Raw genomic sequence first — 25,850 nt, forward strand, 5'->3', positions numbered from 1 at the left:
TCATATTCTTTTGAAATACTCTCAAGTTTCGAGATTTAATCTGCATTGCAGAAAATGCTGTGTTCAATTGGTCCTTTCAACTAATGTCATAGTCATACATGAACATAAGTGAAAGGAGAGTAAACTTTACACTTCTTAGTTCTCTGACTAATACAATTTTAATGGAGAAGTCATAGTGTGATAATAGCTATGTAACTTGACTAAAAATAGCTACATCTTAGATGTTAATTTTGAAAATGTCATGATGAACACAAAAGTTTGCACTAAGATTGGAAAACAGATTTTTGAATGAAGCTCTGATGACCTGACCAGTTGAGAATCAGTTAGAGAAGACCAGTTATTTCACAGTTTTTCACATGTTCCTTTCCATCCAACATAAGCTATATAGAGGTGCTAACTGAAAAAACTGAAATTATTTCCATCATAAATTGCAACATATCCAACTCTTGTAACCACAGTTTAAACTTGTTTGCTCTTAGGTGGCAATAGTCCTTTCTAAACTTCATCTATTATCTCTATATACAAGTTATATTGATTCTTAGCATACGTTAAGTCATGTTCAATAGTTTTAGCATTATCTTCCCCTTATGTCAAAAAAGCAGGTTATGAACTGATAATGTGTCTGTTAGAGCCTCATATGTTTCTCAGAAATTTTAAAATACAGATGTTGGACACTTTCAAATGTTCCTCCACATCACAGCATCACAGGATAATTCAGGTTTGAAGGGACCTCTGGGAGTCCTCAGGTCCAGCCCCTCTTCAGGGTGCACACAAACAAGACCTGAACACTTACAAGGATGGGGATTCCACAGCTTCTCTGGGCACATGTTCCAGCTTTGGAACATGCATATGGTGAAATTTTTTTTCTAATATGTAATATAAATTTCCCATGTTCTAATTAGTCACAGTTACTTTTTTTTTGTCCCATTTCTGGGCTCATTTGAGAAGAGTCTGGATCCATCCATTCTCTCTCTGTCTTTTCATTAGATTATTGTAGGTAGAATCAGGGACACTTGTCCTCTCCCTGTATGATCTGTGCCCTTGGTGATCTTCCCCTGGACTTCAATATGTCAGTACCTACTCACTTGTGCTGAGGAGCCCAAGCCTTGACATAGTGCCCTAGAGATGATCCCACAAATGCTGCATTCAGGGGAATAATCACTTTCCACAACTACATTTTCAATAGTAAGGTGCAGACTGCTGTTGGTCACCTTGGTCACAAGGTCACACTGCTGAATTGTGTTCACTTTAATGTCAACCAGCACATCCAGTCTATTTCTGCAAAGCTAATTTGCATTAGGTTGACCTCCAGGCTGCATTGCTGAATGGGTTTGTTCCATCTCAGCACTTTGCACATGCCTTGGGTTGAACTTTGTGGGTTTCCCATCAGTCCATTTCTTCAGCCTGTTGCTGTCTAAAAGAGCAGCCCTGTGCTCAAGTGGGTCAGCTATCCCTCCCCAGTTTGATTTTCTGTCTGAAAATTCATTGGTTGTGCATTCTGTCCCATCGTCAAGGTAACCAATAAGGATGCTAAACATTCCTGGTGCTGATATCTCTCTCTGAGGGACACCTCTAGTGATTAGCTGTGAGCTGGTTTGTATGCTGGTCACAACCTGTTAGTCCCAGGTCCCACAGGTCCCACTGTTTTTCTGATCATTTTTGTGGATCTGTCTGTCTAGCAGAGATTGTGTCAAGGACCTTGCTCACTACAAGATATACAGTATCCAGTGTCTTCCCAAGGTCTGAAACACATCTGGATATGCATGATTTGTGTCTAAAACAACAGCTGTAGTTTTTCAACCCTTTAAAGAGTAAGGAACATACAGTTGTACATTCAATTTAATATACTATCAATTTTACACATCATCTTCCAAACAGGTTTTGTCCAATGGTCTATTAATATTGCATAACAAATAATGGCTTGCTAAGAAAACTCTTGAAAACTTCTAAAACCTTCCTTTAAGTGGGAAGTCTCTCGGGCTTCACAACCATGTGAGCTGCAGGAACATCAAATTATCTCTGGGTGCCTGTTCACCCACGAGAGGGCAGGATGACTCTGCTCTATTAAGAAGTGAAAGTAAATCTGCTCTCCAGAGTCCCTTGAGGTGCCAAAACCACAGAAGTGCAGGGTAGAAACCAAAGAACATTAAAACTCTTTGTGGACAATATAATTCAGCAACTAAATTGCCTTGGTGCTGTTTAATCTAAGCTTAAGGCATCCAAACTGAATCTTCTATAAGCTTTCTATGTTTATTCCTTTGTTATTATTTCTATGTTTATTTATTCCTATGTTGAAAGAACACTTCTTTTTTTTTTTCGGGGGGGGGGGGGGTGGGGGGGACAGGGCAGACTGTCATTCTGTTATTCCATGAAGGCAGACTTCTTAGTGTACAAAAAGCCAATTTTAATCAAAAAACAGTTTTTGAAAATCTAGGTTGTTTTTAAGCTGCATATCATAGAATGATTGAGGATGGAAGACACCTCTGGAAGTTATCTAGTCAACCCCCATGCTTAAGATTGCCCAAAATCAAGTCCTGGAGATTTTTTAGTATCTCCAAGGTTGGAGACTCACAACTTCCTTTGGTAACTTGTACCAGTGCTGGGTCACTCTCACCATAAAAAAAAACCCAAAAAAACAAACCTTACAAACCTTTCTGATGTTCAGAGGGAACCTCCTGTTTTTAGGTTTTCACCCATTGCCTCTGGTCCTGTCACTGGGCATCACTGAGATGGGCCTGACTCCCTCTTCTTTATACCTTCCCTTCAGGTGAGGGACCTCACCAGGCTGAAGAGTCCCAGCTCTCTCTTCATAGGAAAGATGCTCCAATCCTTTCACCAACCCCATGGCCCTTTGCTGTGCTCACTCCACAATGTCCCTGTCTCTCTCCTGCTGAGGAGCCCAGAACGAAACGCAGGATTCCTGATGTGCCCTCAGTAGTGCTGATATTTTAATGATGCTGTAAAAGTATTCCACAGTTCTTTTTGTGCTTTCTCTCTAACATTACAAATATGATAACATCTGCAGAATATACCCATTTTAATGCATATCTCATTTTTCTTTACCTAACACTAAGGAATAAAAAAAAAACAACCTGTGACAACTGCAGTATTTTTTAGTCATAATTATGGTCACATATTCATGCCCTGGTACTGTAAATGTTCTTTGCCACACTCTGAATCTGCTCCTTTTCTTCACTGCTGGCAAACCACTATAAGAATTATTTTTCTCTTTTTTTTTTTTTTCTGTGCTGACCGTGAGACTTGAAAAAATGTAGCATCACCACAAGAGCCATGTAGTGAGTTTGTTTTTCACCACCATAACTACCTGCCTGGCTAACAGAAGTCAATGACATGTCAGTATATTTCAGAGTAATTTGGTTCATTTCTCATCCTGTGCAATTCCTCATTGTACTTGCTCCACATCTCTTTCCAGCTTCAAAAGTCATCCTAGACTTTTCACTTCAAAGATGTCTGCTTATCATCCTTTCTTGTTCATTACAAGCCCAGGACTCAAACTGTATTAAAAACTTATCCCATGATAATCTTGGAAGTGAATATTTTGTCTTGCTAAGTCACTTATGTGTAAAAATCTTCATAGTTTATAGCAACAGGCTTTCCTGTTTTTACATAGCATACCTTAGTGTTGGTAAGCTCTCTGTGGGAAGAAATGGTACTGTAGGAACAAACCAAGTCTCACACTGGCATGAATCCATCTTGTGGGGCCTCCATAGAGACAGTAAGGCTTATCCAGAGGTATCTTTAGGAACAGGACCCAGCACTGCACACAGTCTAATGAGGTAATTACAAAATGCAACATTTGATGCTTTATAGTTGCGGTGAAGTGAGCAATGAGTGAATGAACTCTTGAAAATACAACTCATTAGTGAAAAACTGGACTTGGACTTGGTAGCAATGAGTGTTTTGCATCTAATTTTCACTTTTTAAATCTGTTCTGTAGCAAGTTTAAAGCTGAAAACTAAGCCTTCTCTGACAGTAAGAATTTCCTGAGCTTAAAAATAAAAAAAGATTAAAATTTGCAGGGATACCTGTACTAGGATACATCTTGTTCCTGTTCCCCTGAACTAGGAGATTTGGCTCTGACCTTTGCATTTAAGGTTATTTCCTATCAGAAATAAGAAAGTATAACTACACATGAGTATAACTACACTACATCTGATTTCCTATCAGAAATATAAGAATGTATAACTACACGAGGCCAAAGCATGGAAAAAAGTGTGTAATTCTTGTTATAAAAAACAGTCTATTTTTTTTCAGTAGCTTAAAGGAATGCTCTCAGTGTATCAAAAGAACATCCTAAATTTTAACATGTTATTTCTATCTGGAGATAATAATTATAATATCAGCATGATAATTGTACCAGAAAGACTTAAATTTCCCATTTGTGTGAGATTCATTTTAATAGAAATATAAAATATTTTAAAGTGCATATAAAATATGCACTTATATGTATCAGTGCATTCATTTCCCTTACCAATGCATGTAATATATTTATATATAGATATGTGTATATATCAGTGCATTTCTTTCCCTTAACACTGTATTCACATCAGTCTCAAAAGACCCTTTAGTGAGGCATCCATACTAAGGAAAAATAAAATTTCATCTTGTGAGTATCACTATTGAATCAAAAACGAGTAAGTGTCAGAAAATAAGTTAACAAAAGCATAACATTATACTTTCTAATTGCAAAATACACAGTATACTTTGTGATCAAATAATACAGAGGGCATTTATCAACTGCATTAGAAAGATGAAGTAAACCTGGAAGGCACTCAGTTATTCACAATCATAACTTTCTGTTATATGTACAACTATATATAGAAAGAGTATAGGTACATTTGGTTTTCTGTGACATGCAAAATTCTCCACAAAATCTAGAATTATTTATTTAGACCTCTCATACCTGTAAAATATCCCCTCAGTTTCCTAGACCTCTTCCATCAATTACCCCATCGTCACTCAGTAGAAGGACGGAAAAAAAGTCCAAAAAACACAGCCAGAATTGCAGCCTGTACAGTCATGTACCTTCTGAAAGGAAAAACAGCTGTGGGCTTGTAGCCCATCCTGATGGTACAGCTCTGTTCTCCAAGACTGTTCACCTGGTGCCAGCCAAGTGTGAGGGCCTGCGTGCCAGTGGCATGTGGTACCTCACCTGTTTCCAGAACTTGGAATTGGGTGACTGTGGGTGCACCGTGTGCTCCTCTTTCCATTTGATGGTGCCTTGCTGCTTAATAATAAACCTAAGAGATTCCTGAAGCTTCCCATAAGTCCCAATTGTCTCCATTTCCAGAAGGATCACCTTGGTGTCATTTTGAATGAGGGCATTGTATAGAGCAATGTGTTGATCATAAGCATCTTCTTTAGAATTAACCAGCTGGTGTGTCAGCAGCATGATCAGCCTCCTGCTCTTCTGCATCCTCGTCTCAATTGCACTGGCTGCATCTAGCAATGTACAGGAAAATGATGAGACACCGATATTCCTTTTTTAATTCCTTTGAGATTGGAAACTCCATTTCCATTGCTTTGTAACCAGAAATAATTTCTATCTCACTTCAGTCTGACACAGTTTGTTTATTTATTAGAGAAAGACTTTATTCCCTAAACCACTCGAAAAGACAAAAAAACAACAACCAACCAAAGGCAATTGCACAGGGGGAGAGAAAAGCAAGAAGTCCAAACTAAAAAGTTTTCATTTCAAATGGGTTTTTTAGTTGAAACATTAATAAAGTCACTGTTTTAAGTATTGTTAGGAATTTCTATTCCAGTGACCTAGGATCAAATTCAGTAGATCTGACTGTAACAAAATAGTGTTTGATCAGCAGTCTTCATGTAAGGAATTGTGTTGTACCAAGTTTAATGCCTTAGAGATGATCTTGCAATCCTTGAAAACTGGTCATCAGGGGACTTTTGGGTGACTTTTGTCTAAGAGGCTTATTTCCAGGTGTGGTCAGCCTAAATTACAGTGAATTGTCCTGAGTTATTGTGCTAATTTATACACTAATCTGTGCATTTTGTTGGCATTCACCCTCCAGGGGTAAATCCAGACTTTCAGGGCATCTGTGTGTCAGCACAACAGAAGGTATTTGAATTTCCCACTGCCATGTTAGGGAGAGCTGATCAGTGCTACTGTCACTGTGATGCTGGGCCAAAAGAGAAGGAGTGGGAGCCCACCTGAGGAAATTCAACGCACCAATTATTTAACAAACCATCTTTGCAGATGCATCAGCCAGCTCCATATATACCTTCTTCTCCTTTACTGGGGGCTGCCAGACCACTGCAAGTGCTGTAAGTTTTTGCCTTTGACAGTTTTGTGAGCTACTGTAGCTCCTTGTGCTGGATCTGGGAATGGTCTGGCTCAACAGCTTTTGCAGCTTTTCTTTACCTTCATTTTTCCCAAGGCCAGGTAGCCCTTTCACAACTTTCCAGAAGAGGAGGACATCAAAGATTTCAGCCTTAGCTCAGGGCAGATGAATGACACCTGGCCCAGTGCAGATGATTTCAGAAATGTGAAACAGAAAATGCACCAGCTTAGGCTTCATGCCTGCTCAGTGACAGAGAAAGGAGATCCAGTCTACAGAAGAACCAGGGCACAAGATAAACAGAGAAGTCAGCTCCGGTAGAAGAAGATAGCACCTAGGTCGCAGCAATCATATATTGTGGAGGGTGTCTATATGGAAATTAGCACAGATTATTTAACATTATTTCATCCTGAAAGACAAGAAAGCAGAAATAAAGCATACCAATTCTCTCCTGAACTAATACTGGGCATTGTGTGAAGGGAAAATAGAGCATGTCCGTGAAAAGAAGCTGAACTACTTATGATTCTAACACCCTCATAAAAGGTTGAAAACTTCTGAGTGATAACAGCAAAGGTGTTTCCTTAGCTGAGTTTGTGGGTTTGGCTGAGCTTATGGGTTTCTCCAGTTCCCTGTCTTGTAGTCAGCCAAGCCAGCTCATGCAAGGTTTGGTTGTGGCTTTTCCCAGAAAACGCCTGCACAGAGTTAGATTTTCCAAGGAGCAAGAGTATTTTTAAAAGAGTCACACTCAGGGTCATGTTTCCTGTGCATTCCAAGATGATAAGAACTTAAAAGCACAGAGTGCCCTTGTGAAACCTGGCCTGAAAGAGCAGACAGATGGCTGCTGAGGAGATGAGCTTCAAGGTCAGGAATGTAGAGTGACCTCCTACACACCTAAAAGGGACTTGAATCACAATTTGCTCAAGCTTGACAAGTACTTCAGTGCATTACCAATCTGAAACTTACCTTCTCCAGGATATATATCTCTCCCATAAATACACAATGTATATCCGCATTTTTTTTCCAGAATATCTGGCATGATTTGGTAAACAAAATATTCCACAAAATTAGCTTCACTGGTGTGGTTTTTGGGGTAGATAACATATGCATCATATATCTTCCCATCTGTAAGGCAAAACAAGAGGAAGGAGTATTGTGTTAACATCAATTAGAGCTGTCTATTGCAAAAAGTAGAAGAGAAATAAAAATATCAGTCACTGAAATAGATCTAAGAAGCAGTTCCAGCCAATCTGAATAATGTATATCATCTGGTGCATGTTTGGAAATTAAAGGCCATGCATATTTGGTGTTTTCCATGCTCAATTGTTTTGTCCTGTGTGTTTGTAGCTTTAGAGAACCTGGCCCTTGTATTGTGAAAACTGCATTCTAAAATATATGCAGTAATACTTCAACTGATTGATTCATATTAGCATGATATAGCCATGAAGTATTTGTTTTTTCAGTGATACAATTTGCTACCAACAAGCTTTGTCTCTCAGCACAAGATATTCCATTTAAATTCTTCCATCTTGAAGACTTTATTCATCATTCCCATAACAAATCATAGTCTTGAGTGAAAATCCCATTTCTTAGGAAAGAGTCCTACAATCAGAACCAAATACAAAGTCAAGTATTTATTTCATTCCTTACTCCATTTCTCTAAATTAAGTTTTCCATTATAGCATTTTTATTCTAATCCTAAATGTTTCTTTCTTTCTGGTGAAAATTACTGTATCCTTTCTTTTGTTGCTGAGGTTCTTGCTGAAACCATTCTAACAATAGATCCTATGAGAAGCAGCTGAGGGAGCTGGGGTTATTTGGTCTGGAGAAGAGAAGGCTCAGGTTTGACCCTGTTGCTCTCCATAATGACCCATAAGGAGATTGTAGCCAGGTGTGGGGGTCAGCCTCTTCTCCCTGGCAAGTAGTGACAGGACAAGAGGACACAGTGCTAATCTGGAGCAGGGGAGGCTTAGGTTGGACATTAGGAAGAATTTCTTCATAGAAAGGATAATTAGGCATTAGGAAGGGGCTGTCCAGGCTGGTGTTGGAGTCACCATCCCTGGAGGTGTTTAAGGAAAGGCTGGAAATGGCACTGAGTGCCATGGTCTAGCTGACAATGTGGTGTTTGGTCATGATTGGACTTGATGATCGCAGAGGTCCTCATTGATTCTGTGAATCTGTGATTCTGTTATTCTGTAATAATAATGAAATGACCATTTTCGGAGTCTGATTAATTTCATCATAAAATATACTTCCATGGAAACTGTCCAAAAAAGCATACTTCTTTCCTCTTTAATGAGAACTAGATCAGCTGTAGACATCTACCATGCATACATCTGTGGTAAGAGTCAGCTTCAGATTTAAAATTTGTCCATTTAGCTGGATTTGGTCTCTTAAAAACATGTACTTCATCATGTCATTGGGCACTGCCTGCCCTTCAGCTGCCCCCTGCAGAGGGGTTCAGTCTCACTGAAGCCCTAAGGCAGCCCCAACAGCACCAACTGCTCATGGTTAGACAGTGGGATCCAGCCACAGATCTCCAGGTTTCATGTCTAAGATGGAAACTTTCATGTGTGCACTTTCATTTCATACATCTAAATGCAGACGTCTGAATCCCGAGCTGAAAGCAGCCAATAAAGTTAGGTGGGGTGTATTCCTCCAGAAATGTCTTCCAGACTATTGGTATCTTTCTTTTTGGCCTACGAAAACTGTGTTGGTCTAACATATGCTTTTATCACATTGGTTATCAGTTGGTTTCATATGCTTTTATCACGTTGGTTTATCACATTGGTAATGCTTTTATCATGTTTGTTCCTTTGCATTAGAGAGCACATCACAAGCACATTACAAGTACAGTTAATAGCACTGTAAATCAGGTTTTCAACATCATTCAGTAATTATGGCAGAAACTTTCAATAAAAACCTACAAAACCAGGACTGAATCTCTCTTTTATGTAATTCAGTCCAACAAAACCCAGGAAAAAAGGGAATGTAAAGCACTTGCAGAGCTATGTATTACTTCTCTTTACTGAAGGTGTAAGAAAGAGAAGAATCAGGCTCAGGTGTCATGGGTTAGCAACTATCAAATAAATTACTTTCTCTATGATTTGCCATTTTCCTTTTTTTAAACTTTCTTTCACAAATCTTACTTACCATCCTTGACTGAGTAGGGCTGGAATATCTCCCGATACAGCAGGACAATATCCACCCGGAAGGACTGGTACAGGATCACTGAGAGTGCTATTGCACCCAGCAGAACTAGAGATCCAATGATCAGGAGGACATTAGGAAGAACCTCTGCAAAGTAGAGGAATATATTGTTAGCCACAGAGAAGGTAACCAGTGTGCTGAAGCTTTAGCCTCATATCCTTACTTCTGTTACAGCTTTCAGGAGCTCAAAACAGAGATGAGAAAGCTTCTTCCTTCCCCAGCTGGAATAGCCAACACACAGACCCCTGAACTAGAAGCATATTATGCAGTATATAATTAATATTCACTTTGTTGAATCCAGACCTACTTATGCTAAAAACCACAGCTGACAGTGATGTTTAAGTACTTTGTGACTTTTAAAAACTGGTAATGACACAACCATTTTGTGAGACATCTAAGCCTACGCATGAAAATCCACAAAAGGACAAATGGAAGCTTCTGGAATGATTGCACTAATAGGATACAAAGAGCATGTGCAAGTAATGAAATCTGCAAGATAAGAACTAAGATAGCACTAGACAAGCAGGAAAACAGAACACATCCTGGTCACAGAAATAAAATAAACAATGCTAAGTCAGATGATGTCCTCTCCTGCCTTTTCCTTTCAAGAGGGTCAAGGAGCATGTAATAGCAATGATGAGTAAGAGAAATTGAGATACAAAGGAACTACCCACTTTAGTTCCAATTTCCTTCATGGAAGAGCTCTAGAATCTGTCTATCTTTACCTCAGAGATGAAGACTTATCAAGGATAGATTAAGTCTAGATTTATGGAAAACATTTTTTACATTGAAGGCGGTAAAACAGTGGAACAGATTGCCCAGAAAAACTGTGGGTGCCCCATCCCTGGAAGTGTTCCAGAATAACTTGGATGGGGTGCTGAGAGATTTGGTCTAGTGGAGGGTGTGCCTGAGAAATTCTGCTGAAAAGGTATATAAATGAAGAGTTTACATTTTCCCTTTCTTCTGGTAGGTTGTGAGGCAAATTTAACAAGATTTTCACACTCTTTACATTTATTTCTTTGAGTTTAAAGGGAAAAAGAAATGCTAGGCTTGTGAGGAAGCTTACCTCACCAGAACTAGATCAGGAGGAAACACCTTTCAATAAGATTGGGCAAGAAAACAATCAGTTCCTTCTAAAGTGAAATTCGACCATATTTTTAACAATATCACATGATGCCTATGAAGGAGCTACATCTTTGTTGACCCCTTCAAATCTTAGTACTTTATCAATTTTCCTGCTCAATACACACAGACGAAGTAAGGAAACCCCTTTCACTACCTGGAGGGGCTGACCCAAGCAGCAGAGTGTGATGAGTTGTTTCTTACTGATGCATTTGTTGGCAGCATGCTCATCATAACATTACAATTACTGGTGCATTGCATTAAGTCTCTAAAATATGGAGAAGAAACAGGTTCCAGCATCAACTTTTGCAATTACAAACCTAAACAATGCTATTTATATTTGCACTGATTAGATCAAGGCTGGAAAAGAAGCGATGTGCCCATGCAGTTTGGAATGTGTCTTCACAGAGGTGTCTTCCTGGAAGAGCAGGTTCAATTCCCAGTAATGCTGGCTTAGCCCCTAATTTCTCTGGAATTAACTAATGAACATTCACTAATTTTATTCACTAGTGAACATTCAGCACAGTGGGGGCAAGTGCCACAAGCCCCTGAACAAGGCTGAATAGATCCTGCTGTTCCTTTTGACTTTACTACATCATTTAGCAGCTGACCTCATGCATAAGCCATGTTCTATTTATATTCAAGAGCAATGGGAATACAGAACTATCAGCTCACAAGGACTAATATTGGAAAGGCCAGAGAAAACATGTCAGAAAACAACTTTTGAAGGAGTTCCAGACAAACTCCAGAAGAGCAGCAGTTTTTTCTATCTTCTCTGGCATCTAAGGTGGATGCGCTTCCAGACAGTGAAAGCAGAGATCTGTGTCTAGAGTTCCTGTCCACATCAGTCTACAAAACATGAGTCAGAAGGTTAGCTTTAACATTAAACATCTTGGAGGAAGAACAGAGATGATGCTTTGGGCTGAACTTTACTCTGCTTTGAATGACCGTGCAAAAAAAAGCATTAACAGGGTAGCAGCTAGCAGACACAAGATGTGCTGTGAGAAACACTAAGGAGCAATCATATATTTGGAATTTTTTCCCTGTTAAATACAAACATACAAACTAAACAGAAAAAAAAAGGAGTGTGCACATCTTTATTACAAGATGAGAGGCACAAGCAAATCCTATAGCATTTTTATTATTCAGAGAAAAAAAAGACATTGCTTTAATATAAATATTGCTGAGCTGTGAGAGAGCTGAGTGAAGAAAACTAAAGCAGAGCATAGCCACTTCTGCACATAGCATTGCTGACACCAACAGTGCTGAGGAGCAGAGGCAGACACCTTATCAACAGCAGCAGCAAGGACAAGGGCACAGATATCCACACAAAAAAGGTAGCAGTGAAAGCAGGATCACAGCCAAGAGCTTTCATGAACATTAACTGAAGACCTATGAATAAAAAACAAAATAAGATTTGTCTTTAACAGAAATTAGACTCAATGATTCATGGGATGAATACAGAATATGCTATATGTTCTCCTTCATCTAGTCTGTAATATGGGGCCAACAAGAGACTTGTGTGAATAAACTAGTGAGCAGAAACTGTTACTCAGTTTCCTTCCCTCTCATTGCAAGTACACTCCCACACTCAGGTACTTCAGTGCAAAGCTGGTGTACTGCCAGCTTCCTGAGTGATGCTGCACTCAAACTCACCTATCCAGCCAAAACATTTCCTGCCATCTTCCTGATGGGTGCTATTCTGCTGTTACAATTCACCTACATCTCCTCTAGTCTAGGCTAGCAAGGAAACTTGTCCAGGCTTTGAAGCCATGAACCTGTAGAAAGTCATGAGCAATCAAGGATACAGGGGGACATGGGTCTGTGCACACCCTGTGATCACAGTACACTGCATTTTACTCTTCCCAACACTCTCTTACAGAAAACTGTTAAGGTCTTGACATTTACTTTCAAAATCCTTGAGAAAAGAGAGTAGTTTTAAATTACATATTAGGAAGAAATTCTTTCCTATGAGGGTGGTGAGGCACTGGAACAGGTTGCCCGGAGAAGCTGTGGATGCTCCATCCCTGCGTTCAAGGCCAGGCTGCATGGAGCTCTGAGCAACTTAGTCTAGTGAAAGGTGTCCCTGCAAGGGCAGGGGGTTTGGAACTAAATGATCTTTAAGGTTCCTTCCAACCCAAAACATTCTATGATGCCATAATTCTTGGTGGTTTAGCATGTCTGAAGGGATGAAAAGGGAAACAATTGATCACAGCTGCTTCTTGAGCCCTCACAGACAAAATAGCATTTTCTGCCATAGGAATCTGATTCAGATGTGTTGGCAACAGTGCTTAGGGATTTGGCTATCCCTATTAAAAAATAAAATTCCCATATGAGCTAAGGATTATCTCTGTCCCCACCATTTACTGCCCTGGATTTCCTTTCTCTTTCAGGTACAACTAGAACCAGGAATTTAAAAACAAAACCAAGGGATAGCCTTTGAAGCACTACTCACACCTCTGTGTGGCACAGAGGGAACACAGTGGCACTCAAAGATAAAGAGTGATTTTGAAGAGGAGATTCTCACAACACTCAGTCCAAAAAGGGAACTACAGTGGATGCAGTATAGTAAGGAAGGCAAACTGGCAAACCAGCAGCTGAAACCCTCATATTTAAAGTTTGCCTATTTTCTGCCACACTTTTACACTTGAGACAATAGTTTTATTTGTCACAGTGGAGAAATATCCTAGAAACGGGATATTCTTATCACAGAGCTGATACAGTCACGCTCTGTGTATTTCATCTCTTGCTGACCCTGTTTGAATAATGTCCCCCTCTCTCCCCAACGCCAAGGACAAGGACTCAGCCAAGAGAATTTTGCAACTGGCTGGAACATGTAGGGAAGAAGCAGGCTGGTTTCATTTCTTAGTAACTGAAAGTTTTTTACTATCTGAAACAAATAATAAAATAAACTCACCAGCATATGTCAAACTAAGTGCAAATTGTAAAGAATCAAAATGAAAAAATCCTACCCTTAGATTGCACTTTGAGTCGTAATGTCACTGTGACTCTTGTGTTGTACATTGTGTTCAATGCTATACATGTGAAATTTGACTGCAGATCCTCCTTTTTTACTTCAGTAATATTCAAAGTTGTCTCTTCATAGTATACTTGCTCATGATCATTAAAACTAATAGAAAGAGAAAGAGAAAGAGATAGTACCATTGGTTTCAATGGCTAGTCACAGTTTGTGTTGAAGAAAGATTATTCTGTTTTATGTAGACTTACAAATGAGTTTCTTCATGAAATCTTGAAAAAACAAGGCTTTCCACTGGGATGTTATCCACATCCCATCTGACAGCAGCCAGTGGCTGTTTCTTAATCCCAAGGCGGGCCTGACATTTCAGAGACAAAGCAGCACCTAATCAAGATACAGAGATGTAAATATTCCTTGATGAAAAGCATGAAAATTCTATTTTCCTCCTAACATCTTTCCCTACAAATCTTCATACAAATTGTGAGTTTTGTCATAACAATTTTGACATATTTTTCTGAACTTCTGCTGACAAAATGATACATAGAAGAGACAAAAAGAAATAACAGGAATTTTTCAGCAAATGATCTAATAGCACACCAAGGATTTCAAAAGGAATTATTTATATTTCTTATGATGAAGACAACATACCCTTAATTTGTGATGCTTGACACATATAATCAGCTGGATTATATGTGGAGGAACACAGGATAGATATGGTAGTTAACACACAAATGTACACATAAATAATCTAATTAAATTTCAGTATATATTATTTTGCGACTTGTGTGCAGCCTTATTTTGGATTTTATTCAAGCTGGACAAAAGTAAAGTAAGCCAGTCCAAGCAAAACTAAAACAGGAAATTACTTATTAAATATTCCCCATCAGGAAATATTTATTCCAAAGTAAGGGTCACCATTGCACCAAAAGAAAGTATAAATTAAACATGTTAAATTGTTTCCATGCAAGTCTGCATCTAAGCAGGTCTTAGATAAGAATATTAAATCTTATGGTTAGATCATGAATAGGTATTAGGGAGCATGGGGAAATGCCTTCATTTTTGCAAACAGGAGACAATAGAACCAGTGCAGCAATTGGGTTTCAAATGTAAAGTGAATTTTCTCTGTGTAAGCACTATCAGAGTGACAGGCAGAGCCCACAGAGCACTGGGCACTGACCATCTTACTAGAGAAAGCTTGTCCTCAAGCAGAGACCATCTAATTTCTAAACAACAAAACAGCTGGGGGAAAGAGGAATTTAATAATGGGAATGTGAGTCAACTGACAAGTCTCTGAGCCCCAGCACATGGCACACAGTGGACCCCTGCAGTATCTGCTGCCTGAGCAGTCTTGCTGTAGAATAGAAGCAGAGGAGTGGTAGGTACAATCCCTTCTCCCATGGCCCAGCTTCACCCCACTTGCCCTGGCAGACAAGTGGGCATCCTAGATTGCCTATTTAGATTTCTGGTGGGTTTAGTGTCTTGCTGGAGAGCTCCACCTTTCTCACTGACTGCAGCCAAACCCCAGACAACTCTCACTCCTACCAGGAGCACCTTGTCCTGATGGTGCAAGCTAACCAGGATGAATTTGAATCCCTGAGAACATCAATAGCCCTGATCAGCAGGGAGCCAGGAGCAAGCCCTACATCATGGGCTGTCCAACTGCTCTGCCTAAATCCTCTGCTGGGTCCTGTCCTTCTGCCCTCCCAGTATCTTCCAAGCAGGCTGGTCTGATCACTGCTAGCCAACTTGGGTATGAGACAGGCAGTGCTCCTCAGCCTCAGAGCCAGCAACCAGCTCCTTGCTCCCTTCATTCCTCAGCAGAGACACAGGCACTGTCTCCACGTGGGCACTGAAGGTAGCAAGGAGCAGCTCTAGCCACAAGAATAGTCCATCCTTCCCTCTTAGGGCTACCATCAAGCAATTTTGAGGGATTTAACCACAGCCCTCTTTGAAGTGGATGGAAGCTGTCACCTTTCAGCTGAGATGTAATGATTCACTCTGTGAATAATCCAAGTGTATCCCAGTGAGAGTAGAACAAGTTAGTTAAATCTTCCTAAACTTCACTCAATGCCTAAATAACACATCAGTTATATCTAACTTCACACCTCTGTGCCTGGAGGGAATTAAATATGGTAAATATTATGGTACAAAACTGTGATGAGAAGTTCCATCATTGCATCTTCTTGAAGATACACGTCTTCTAGACCATTACAAATGTTAATTTAAAAACATATTAAAATTTGTACTCACCAAGCTCTGCTTCTATTACATCTTCATTCTTTGGAAATATGATTTGAGGTGGTAGAGGTGAGTACTTTACTTTAGAAATTAAAGAGGAAAAGAAAGTATGCATTAACAAGTTGTGAAAATGCATTTTGTAAGATAAGATTTGTAAACTGTACAATTAATATTTTATGATCCCAAAACAGAATTGCAATCTAACAGTGTTTCACATACCTGTTGGGATCATCTGGTTTTATTCCTACAACCAAATATCTCTGGGGAGTATGTACATGTTAGTATCTTCAGTATTTATTCCCCATCTATGTACCTTTGTACATAGAAAATAAGAAAAAAATTAGGTTTTGAAGTACTGTATTAGCTGCTGAGTGGGGGAAAAAAGCAAATGCTGTTATAGGCTTGTATGATTTCTCAGCTGTTTTGGGGTTTCTCAACTGTTTTGGAGTTTTACTAAGAGACATTTGAGAAATTACTCATATCCATTATATGAAATAGCTAATACATACTTTTATGCAGTATCTGAACTCCAAACATATTGCTGTCTAACCCTTTCCTCATTAAGCTTTTCCAACTCAAGGCACCTCTGTGAAACACGTATTTCCCAAAAAATTCTGTGGGAACACATTTCAGTCCCTGCTTCCCAAACTGACTGGATATGATAAAATAGAAGTCAGGAGAGAGCCAGTAACTTCCCAGCTGTCTGACTATGCTAAGTTCTTAGCTGCCAGCATTCAGAGGCAGAAACTCCTCTGGATCAGCATGGATCTGCAAGGCAACAGGAATGTATATCATAACTCTCTAATATTAACAAAACAGAACAGTTCCACTCATTAGGATACATATTTTAAGGTCTGATAAAAATTCAAAGTTGTCATTAACTACTTTGAGTTTAGAAAAACCTGGAGCAGACATGCCAGACTCAGCCCAGATTTAACATGTTATGTTGTGATCTCTTCTTTCTGCAATGATTTCAAAAGAAAGTTAGATGAACTTCAAGGTCTGTCTGGATGTAACAAAGGCCTTTATAAATTTGAATGTCTTTGGGGCCAAATAAAACCCAGAAATTTTTGTTGTAACCCAGGAAGAGCAGTATTCCAGAAAAGTTAGAGAAGTTTTGGTGGAAGTGCATTCAAACAAAAATTGTTAGACAGAGAAGTGTCATGGAAAGCCTGATTGTGATCTTGTAGAGCAGCAGGTAGAAAAGGAGGAAAAGCACAACATTTCCCAGCTACTGAACTAGGTCTCTGCTCAAGCTGTCTTCTGTCCAGCTCAGAATAGTCAGAATGAACTCTGCTGCTGAGATCTGGACACAGCAGCAAAAGCCGCATCCAAGGCTCCCACGCTCCAGCTCTGCATTCTGCCCACAAGCTGTGTGCCTCCCCAGAGCAAAAAGGCCTGATGCTCAGTCTACAAATGAACATTACCTTTTTTTTAAAAAAAATCAACTAAACAGCAACAAAATAACTACATGAGCCAAACTCAAGCCCTCCACCATCCCCCAAGAAAAGGTTTTTCTGACTGTTTTTCTACTGATCTGATTACAGAACTGAAGAAGCATTTTGAAGTTTTGCAAGTTGATGTAATCTGAAACTATAAATTTCTGTGTGCCATTTCCTGAACACCATCCAAATACAAAGCCTTCCTGAGGAGACTGCATGCTAGAGGCAACCCAAAGTCCACACATCTCAGTCATATTGGCTATGTTCAAAATCACAGAGACATAGTAATCACTGAGATCCATCCATTTTCTATTTCTGTATATATCTTGTTCATTTTGTCTCATTAAAGACAAACTTAAAAGTTTTTTCAGTTCTACTACCAAATAAATGTTAGATGGTTGAGACAGACCACAAGGCATTAAGCTGTAGGCCATCAACACATGACTGATCTAGTGACCACCAGACAGTCCTCACTAGCCACAGATTCTGCTGCCCTCAATAAATAGAAAGCAGAGCATAGTGGCATTCCACTGAGGAGATCCTTCATTTCAGAAATGTGCTACCAGAGAACTCTATCAACCACAGCATCTAACCAGAGTCATCAGAATCTTTTAAACAAAAATCTGAATGAGACCAAGTCTGACTTTACCCCATCTTGCTCTATGTGGGTGACCATCCACAAAATTCATCTAATAAAGCTGATGTAAATCTTAAATAAGATGATAAAACAAATCAAACCAAAATGCTTTCTCTTTTTAATGTACAAAAGGAGTTTCCTTTGCTCTAAAATGACATTAGTCTTTTAATCTTAGCAAGCTACAGAATTATTGTCTTACCCCCACTTATGAAAATTCTTGTTGCTGATACATTAAACACATTTCCTTTATGGGTATAAATAAATTGACAAGTATAATAACCATCATCCTCCCTTCTTGGATTCTCAATATAAATATATTTCTCTTTCTTGAAGTATCTCTGTCCCTGAAGAGGTTTGCAGTCCTGGAAAAGAAAAATGTTTTTGGTTGCAAAGAGCTTCTCAGTATTTTGACCTACATTGGCACTATCAGGGTTTTGTTTACCTTATACCACTGGACAATAGTAGCATTCTTATAGTTATCAATGGTAGGACAAACAATTTTTCCTCTCCGAGTGTCATTTGGGTAACGAATCCGACTTGGGAAACATTCTCCTGGCTTGTATGAATGCACTTGCACACTCACGTTGTATGACTTTGTGCGATTACTTGAACTTCAAAAATGGAATAAGGTATGTCAGTGACTTCATTTTTACATGGAATATATCAATGTTTATAACAAATGTGTGTCATTCTATAAACATGTGGATGATTATTGTATTTCAGTCACAGCTTGGTTTTAATGATCTGCCATAAAAATAGCAGTTGCAGGGTGAAAACTTATAAAAAAAGTCATCATGTCCAAAAGCTTAATTAGAATATATTATCAAAACATATATTCTTGCCAGTCTTACACCTTCCACTTTCCATATGGCACTTACAAATGTGTTACACAAGTGTAGTTTCCAGAATCCTCTCTAGAAGTTGGCAGAAACCAAAGAAATCGTTCTATGGAAAACACTCGTGATCCCTCCTCTTCCGCAGGAATTTTTTTGTGAGTATCCGTGCGATACCAGGTGATGTTCACTGATGAAATCCATTTGGGACCTTTTATAACTAAGGCCTCACCTTCCATAGGATCAACTGCAATTGAGCAAAAGATTAAAATCTCAGATAAATTAAACCTTTGTCCACTGAGACAGAGAACTTGGTTGGCATTCTTGGATCAGTGGGCCAGTCATGTCCCTCTACCCTCCTTGAGCTTTCGGAGATGATACACAGGAAGCTTATTTTCACTAGATGGTTTTTCAACAAAATTTTGTTTACCTTGAGTTATGGAGCCATTTGTTTCCAAAAACAGTAACTAATGTGGGAGGCACAAATAAACAAACAGATCCCTAGGTTCTAAGTGGAGATGCAGTAAAAAACAAGAGGTTTTAATTGAAAAAATAGTGATTTCTTACAATGAGCTTATTATGTAAATCTTTGCCTAAAATACAGTTTCTATTCAAAAACTGAATTAAAACAAAGAAAAATATGGCTTTAGTGTAGTTATCTTTCCTTACTTCAGTATAATGAATATTTATTTATGCAATGGATGAGTGCTTTTTTGTCCTGCCTTTTTAATACGGAGAAATGGAGTTGATTTTTTTTTTTCTGGAAGAAAAAAATCATAGAAGGAAGTCTGTAGATTGGATCCTTAGGAAAAATAAAATAAAATAAAATAAAATAAAATAAAACAAAATAAAATAGAAAAAAAAAAAGCGCCCCTCTCTGAAGTTCATGAAAATAGGGTGGGAAAAAATGAAAACAATGTGATAGGCTGAAAGGAAGAATCTGATGAGAAAGTGGGAAGGTGAAAAGTTACAGAAATAACTGAGACAAACAAGAAGCTTAAAAAAATAAACCACATATGATCACACATAAGAAAATCTGGGAGCAAGACACTAATATTTGGGGTTTTTTTTAGCTGAGTATACTTCTACTTTTGAACACTCAAATTGGTCCAGAGAAACTGAGATTCAAGCAATTGTGATAAATACTTAAGTGCTCAGGTACCTGAATAGTGTACTGGCCACTGAAAACAAACAATCTGAAAGTTAAATTGCATTCTAAGAAGCAAAAGATGGGGGTATGAGCAAGGATGGTGACAGAACAAAGATTGAGATTGGCAGAGGGGCTGCAGTGGATAAAGGAGCATGAAAATGAGAGTAGATAACCAAACAACTAACCAAAATAGACAGTGTCTACCAAAAATGACACTTTGCAGTTGTGGCTTTAGACATGTAGGTGCACAAATCAGGAGGTGAGAGTCTCCACATGATGGACACTTCTGCTCTCGTTCTTTCTAAAGAAGTGGTCCATCTCCATGGATATTGTCATCTCACTTACTAATTTGGGGCTCCTAAATTAGCCAGCTATGAGTATGAGGAACCCCAACCCCATAATTTTAACAGTCTTCCCACCCACAAGCCTTGCAAAGTCACTGGGATATATCAGGGGGGTCAGAAAATGCAACATTGCCCTGCCAAAGGTGGAACACATTGGAAATACAGATTTCTTTGAGGAAAAATAGTGGGGAGAGGGAAGACATTGAAAAAGAAAGGACTCATCTAAACTCAATGACATTCATGAAAATCATTTTGGCAAATTCTTCAGCAGAATCTGACACCTTAATAAATATACTTTGCTTGAATCTTAGCATTCCTATTGTAAAATTGACTATATGGAGAAATATTTAGAGATCATATCTTATAGAACTTCTCAGATAAATGTGCATCTCAGCTCAAGAATAGAAGTACATGAGTACTGTACAACATTGTGTCCCTGGCCAGCATTATATAGCTGAGTCAGTAGAGCTGGCCCATCATAAATAGTTTACTGCTCTGGACATTCCCCCTGTGCAGGGAAATATTATTGTTACACTGCATTTTTCAATTAACACCCCCAAATTTAGGACATTAAAGAGCATTTCTGTGGAGAACAGCACCCATTTACACCCCTGATTCAGCAGGGTGCATATGCTTACATGTTGCTCAGTGCAATTAAAGCATGTTCTTGCAATTTGTGCCCAGCTGGGAACTTGAGCACCAGCTACTCTCAAATTCTTTCAAGACCCTTTTCTTTCTGCTTGCAGAGGTGTCAGGTGGCAGAAGTTGAACCTAGACTTGCTGTCATAGAAATGGACAGTGTTTGGTGCATTTTAATATACTTTAAAAGCTAGATTTTAAGTTGTGATTTCTGGCTTGAGGTGAACTCACTAGGCTTAAAAATAAAACCACCAATTTGGAAACAGCCTACGCATTTGTACAGAACAAACTTTATCAGAAAGTATTTTTAAAATGTGACTTACATGTTTCAGATGTCATGGAAACCAAGAGGAAGGTAGATAGGAGGATCAAATCTATAAGCCCCATCATATTTCTAAACTAGGAAGAAAAAACACTGATATCTTAGAATATACTCTGGCTGTATCAGTAATGCTGTATCGATGTACATCAGAAAATTGAACAGAAAATGATATCATGCACTGATGAACTGCATCATGTGAGCTGCTCTGTACAGTGTGTACAGCAGTTTGGCAGCTTTGAGGTGATGTTATTTCTTCTATCACCATTGAAACTACAGATATGACTTAGTTTAGTGGGAGTCAGGGAATTGCTTTGTCATGGTGCTCCTCAGATAGAAGCCTCTTTTAACTTACTTGCTTTTTTTAAAAGGAAGATAAATGTACATTGCGTTTTCTTCACAGTCAAGTGCAGAGAAACTGTACCCCAGCTTAGAAAAGGACAGATCCTGGGTTTGAAAATGTAAACCCTGGTTTTGAATTAAGGTTACATCCAACCAATTTCTTAGGTGCACCATACTTTTTTGTCTTTTTATGAAAGGGGACTTATCTTCAGTGACAGCTTCTCTAGGTAAGTGTTGAGCAGTAGGATCAAAACCAAGTGAGTGTCATGAACAATGCTAAACTGAAGGGGAACTGAGGAAATGGACTGGAAAGGAAGGTAAAAGAGCATAATATTGTACTTAGCTAACAGCAGCAGGGCAGATCCTGTATCTCACTGATGTTTGCATTTGTCTAACTGATACACACCAGCTGGAGTTCATGGTGTGGCTCAAGAACTCTCCAGAAAACCCCTTTATTTATAAAACCTGACTATTTGATCATGGGCATTAAGCTGATCCTAATTCCTGACCTAATCCAGGAATATCTCAGGAGACAGAAGGCATGCAACCCAGCTATACTAGGTAATTATAAGCATTCTACTTACCATGAAAAAGCTTTGAATGCAGTTCTTCACTGCAGATCACAGAGCAGTGGGTTCTACTGTCATGTATGAGTGAGCAGCAGCCACTGGGTCCTACAGACAGTAGACAAGTTATTTTCAAGAGAAATCAAGTCAGAAAGAAAATATAATTTATCTCGCAGATAGTGAGCATAAGGGGAGTAGTAAAAAACAGGGAAGAAATGTTAAGTACTGTCGTCACATTTACTGCAAGGAATTTTTATTTCAGTGCCAAAAACCTCCAGACTAAATAAACATGGACAAGACTTATCAAGCCCTATGTTTTTGCCAAGTCTAAAATTCAGAGCAAACTTAGTTTTGAGCTTTCAGAAATATCGTCAGCTTTGATATGGAAAGTTTCTTCTTTTAGAAGGTTTAATAATATCCAGAGGGTTATTCTTAACCTCTGAAAAAACAATAACAAAACTTAGTGTTCAAAGAGAAAAGTGTGAGAATTTCACTGCAGGTATTGTGCAGGGATATTCACAGGGATATTCACAAAGATGAGGTTTAGACCAAAAAGTGCAGCATCTCAGCATTAATGTCACAGCAAAGCTGATGCCATGCCTTTTACAGGAAGTGAGTGACCAGTCAGAAGAATTACTGTGTGTGAGGATCTACTTGCTTTCATTTTTGCTGGAGAAAAGCACCACTACAAGTGCAAATCTACTGACTTCTTTAATTTTAAGGAAACCTTCGGCCCGGTGAACAGATTTTTGAAGGGTACTTTTCAACACTGACATCAAGAGTTTTGCCCTGGAAGGAATGAACAAGGTGGCCCAGAACAGGGCTCAGGAGGGACCTGGGACTGGACAGACCCTTGGGAGAAAAAGGCACATCACAAAATGGCTCAATGAAATCGACAGCATCAGCATAGCAAAGCATTCATCTTTGTTCATCATTCAGAGCATGAGGCTTGTTCCTAGAAGTCGTTTCTAACACTAGCAGGGAGCAAAAATATCCAGAATATTCCTTTTCTACTGGAAGCCTTTTCCAACCAAGTGTTTGGTTTTGTTTCAGCAACTTATTTGCCCCCAACAAGGTATACCAGCAGTTATATTAACTGCCCTTCTATTTTTTAGAGCTGTCTTAAGTGAGTGATACCTCAGCAAGATGACAAAAACTAAACTGGTTGATTTTTAAAAAAATATTTCATAGACTAAGTTTGGAGTCTTTCTGAAATGAGGAGTTTTGTCTCATTTGATATTTTATTTGTAAGTGTTTATTAGGAATTTAGCCACAAGTAATACCACTGTTGGAGACACTGGCAAGTCCCTTATTGCCAGTGCTATTGCAGCCCTAGAAATGGAAGGCTGGTGATTACCAGAAAGCTGCAAGAAGATGTGCTTTCACCATTTTTAAGATGCAGCTTTGTCTAGGAAGGGAGACAGCCAGTTACTTGCTCTCACCAACTTTTCTAGCAAGCGCCAGAATGTTTCAGGAGTAAGAAATTCATCATTTCCTATCTCCATACTTGCCAGCTGTTGCAGTTAGCCTTCTGTTTACTGAAAAAAATATGTCTTTGAGAGACCTTACACATACTGGGCTACCAGCCTGCACCAAAAGAATGCAAAATATTTGAGCTGAGATGCTCCCCACCAAATATGATGATTGCTTTATTGAATTTCCCTCCATTTTTAAGTTGCTGTGTACCAGCAGCAGTTTAAGTAGGGTATGGGGGTTGTGTGTTTGAATATGTAAAATATAGAGGGCTCTAATAAAAGAAGAATGTTTCCTGAAAATCCAAAGAGCTCATGCAACAGAAAAAGCAGCGTGATTTGCATTCTGTTTGCATTTTCCAAAGCAAGCAGTAAACACCAAATTACCTCAATATGGACTGAAACAGAGTTTGCAGGTCTAGACAGAAAGCAGCAAGAGAAGGACTGGTTCTGCAGTGCCTTACAGCTCCTTCCTACAGCTTCAGATGACTGTGTGGTGGGAGTGTAAACCTAAGCTCTGCAAACAAAAACTTCAGTGTGGTGCTGGAAAAGCACTAGACCCAAAATTTGGGATAACTGTCGGAGTGGGTCAAAGCCTAGTTCCTAATGAACCATACCAAAGGAAGGGGAGAGAAGGGGGAACCCACTGTGTGTATTGCAGAAGCAGTGGTCTGTGGGGCTTAACTCAGTAGTTTTCTGAAGGCAGCTGTGTTAGTAACATATTTCTGCTTTTCTTTCCAAAATTCTATTTTCCAACAAAATGTTTATAATACTGTTTATATAAATGAAAAAATTAGTATACTAGCATACTAACAAAACCTGGAAATAGTATCTCAATTTCTACCCAAAAAAAGTAACAAACTTTACAATGTAAAAATACCATGAAAGAACAATTCTGTGGAATTTTTTTGCAGATATATACATCCATACACCTTTTGGAAGTGATATTCATTCTTCTATCAAACCAGAAAATCCATTCTGACTGAAAATATCCTATTAAAATTGCAACATTAAAACTGAACTTATTCCAAAACTAGCATTCTCAAGAGTTAACAATTACACTAGTTACAGGTGTAGGTGTAAAATGTAGGAATTTCAGCATTAAAGCATAGAATTTCTAGAATTGATATACACATTATTCTTAAAAAATATTTTTAAGCACAAAATACATAAATATGCTAAACTCTGAAAAATCATTTGGGGAATAAAGATTTTCTGTGTCTTTGACTAATTAGTAATATAGGCCAGGAAAATGATGGTAAAATCCATTTCTAAATACACTTCACAACAAGGTAAATTTTTGTTAGTCCCAACACTAGTTGTCTATCATGGAAGCATACCCACTATTTTAATCTAATTTTATTTCTCGAGATAAAGAAGCACATAACTGAACTGAAATAAACTTTCTTATCAAATACTTCTATTATTTCTGGTTAAATGACAATATAAAAATTTGACCTACCATTTGGAAAATTCAGAAAGCAGAGAAGTAGCTTGTTCTCTGTGGATGGGTCTTTCGCAGAGATTTCTCTGCTAATCTGGTACCTGATATTACTGTGAGTTCTTTTTATCTGGCTGGGGCAGCTCCTCTCTGCAGCAGCAAGGCACACAGCTCCATTCTGAGACACCTCCCACTGAATAGAGCAGAACATAGAACAGATTACTGTAGCAATTTACTTTAAGTACCTATAAGAGATAGCATCTCATAGTTCCAATTAATCGGATATCTTTAACCACAACCATAGGGGTTTTTTATTACTTTTAGCACAATTATAGTGCAATAAATCTTCTGGCTGGGGAGCACTGGGAGAGAGGGGACAATCAGATGGCAGAAGGCAATTGAAACAGATTTTGCTTGAAAACAAGTAACAGCTTTGCATGGTCTAGTCAAGCAGCAGCTCCCTGAGAACAGCTTGAAAAGTCGCTGGAGAATCAGGAACAGTTTTTCACGAAGTGAAGGAAACTGTTTCACTGAAGCTAAGCTGATCAAAGAAGGTGCTGAAAATACAATTATCTGCACCAACAGCTAAATCAAGTCTGTGAGGGAAAGATTTTACCCTATGGTCATTCAAACTTTGTTTCCCTTCCCTGGCAGAGTTGTGAATTCCTTCTGTTCCTTCCAGCGTTCCTGGGACTCTACTGTCAGCATGCAACAACTCCACATCAATACACAAAGATGTAGCAAAAACCTTACCTATGTCACACCCATGGTCTCCCCAGTTCTTGGTGTAGCATTTCTTTT

The 25,850-nt window shown here is 38.8% G+C and overlaps 1 protein-coding gene across 1 annotated transcript; it reads right to left on the reverse strand.

Annotated features, from left to right (window-relative positions):
• Positions 1-4,671: 4,671 nt before the first annotated feature.
• IL1RL1 (interleukin 1 receptor like 1) lies at positions 4,672-25,118 on the reverse strand. Its single transcript, XM_071430775.1, has 12 exons — positions 25,071-25,118; positions 22,155-22,244; positions 21,233-21,308; positions 18,822-19,023; positions 18,386-18,554; positions 18,143-18,305; positions 15,877-15,945; positions 13,878-14,010; positions 13,622-13,779; positions 9,471-9,614; positions 7,284-7,442; positions 4,672-5,463 (listed from the first exon to the last, which is right to left on the reverse strand). The coding sequence occupies exons 2-12, from the start codon at positions 22,155-22,157 to the stop codon at positions 5,117-5,119; spliced, it is 1,623 nt and encodes a 540-aa protein (XP_071286876.1). The 5' UTR covers positions 22,158-22,244; positions 25,071-25,118; the 3' UTR covers positions 4,672-5,116.
• Between the last annotated feature and the right edge of the window lie 732 nt (positions 25,119-25,850).

The sequence above is a fragment of the Agelaius tricolor genome, unplaced genomic scaffold (assembly GCF_023055355.1).
Source record: "Agelaius tricolor isolate 1412-34295 unplaced genomic scaffold, bAgeTri1.0.p SCAF_7, whole genome shotgun sequence".
Lineage (NCBI taxonomy): Eukaryota > Metazoa > Chordata > Aves > Passeriformes > Icteridae > Agelaius > Agelaius tricolor.

Coding starts and splice junctions, on each gene's coding strand:
- IL1RL1 (XM_071430775.1), bottom strand. Junction 18,306..18,385: donor CTATTGTCCAGTGGTATAAG/GTAAACAAAACC, acceptor TTTCTTTTCCAG/GACTGCAAACCTCTTCAGGG. Junction 15,946..18,142: donor AAGAATTTTCATAAGTGGGG/GTAAGACAATAA, acceptor TAATTTCTAAAG/TAAAGTACTCACCTCTACCA.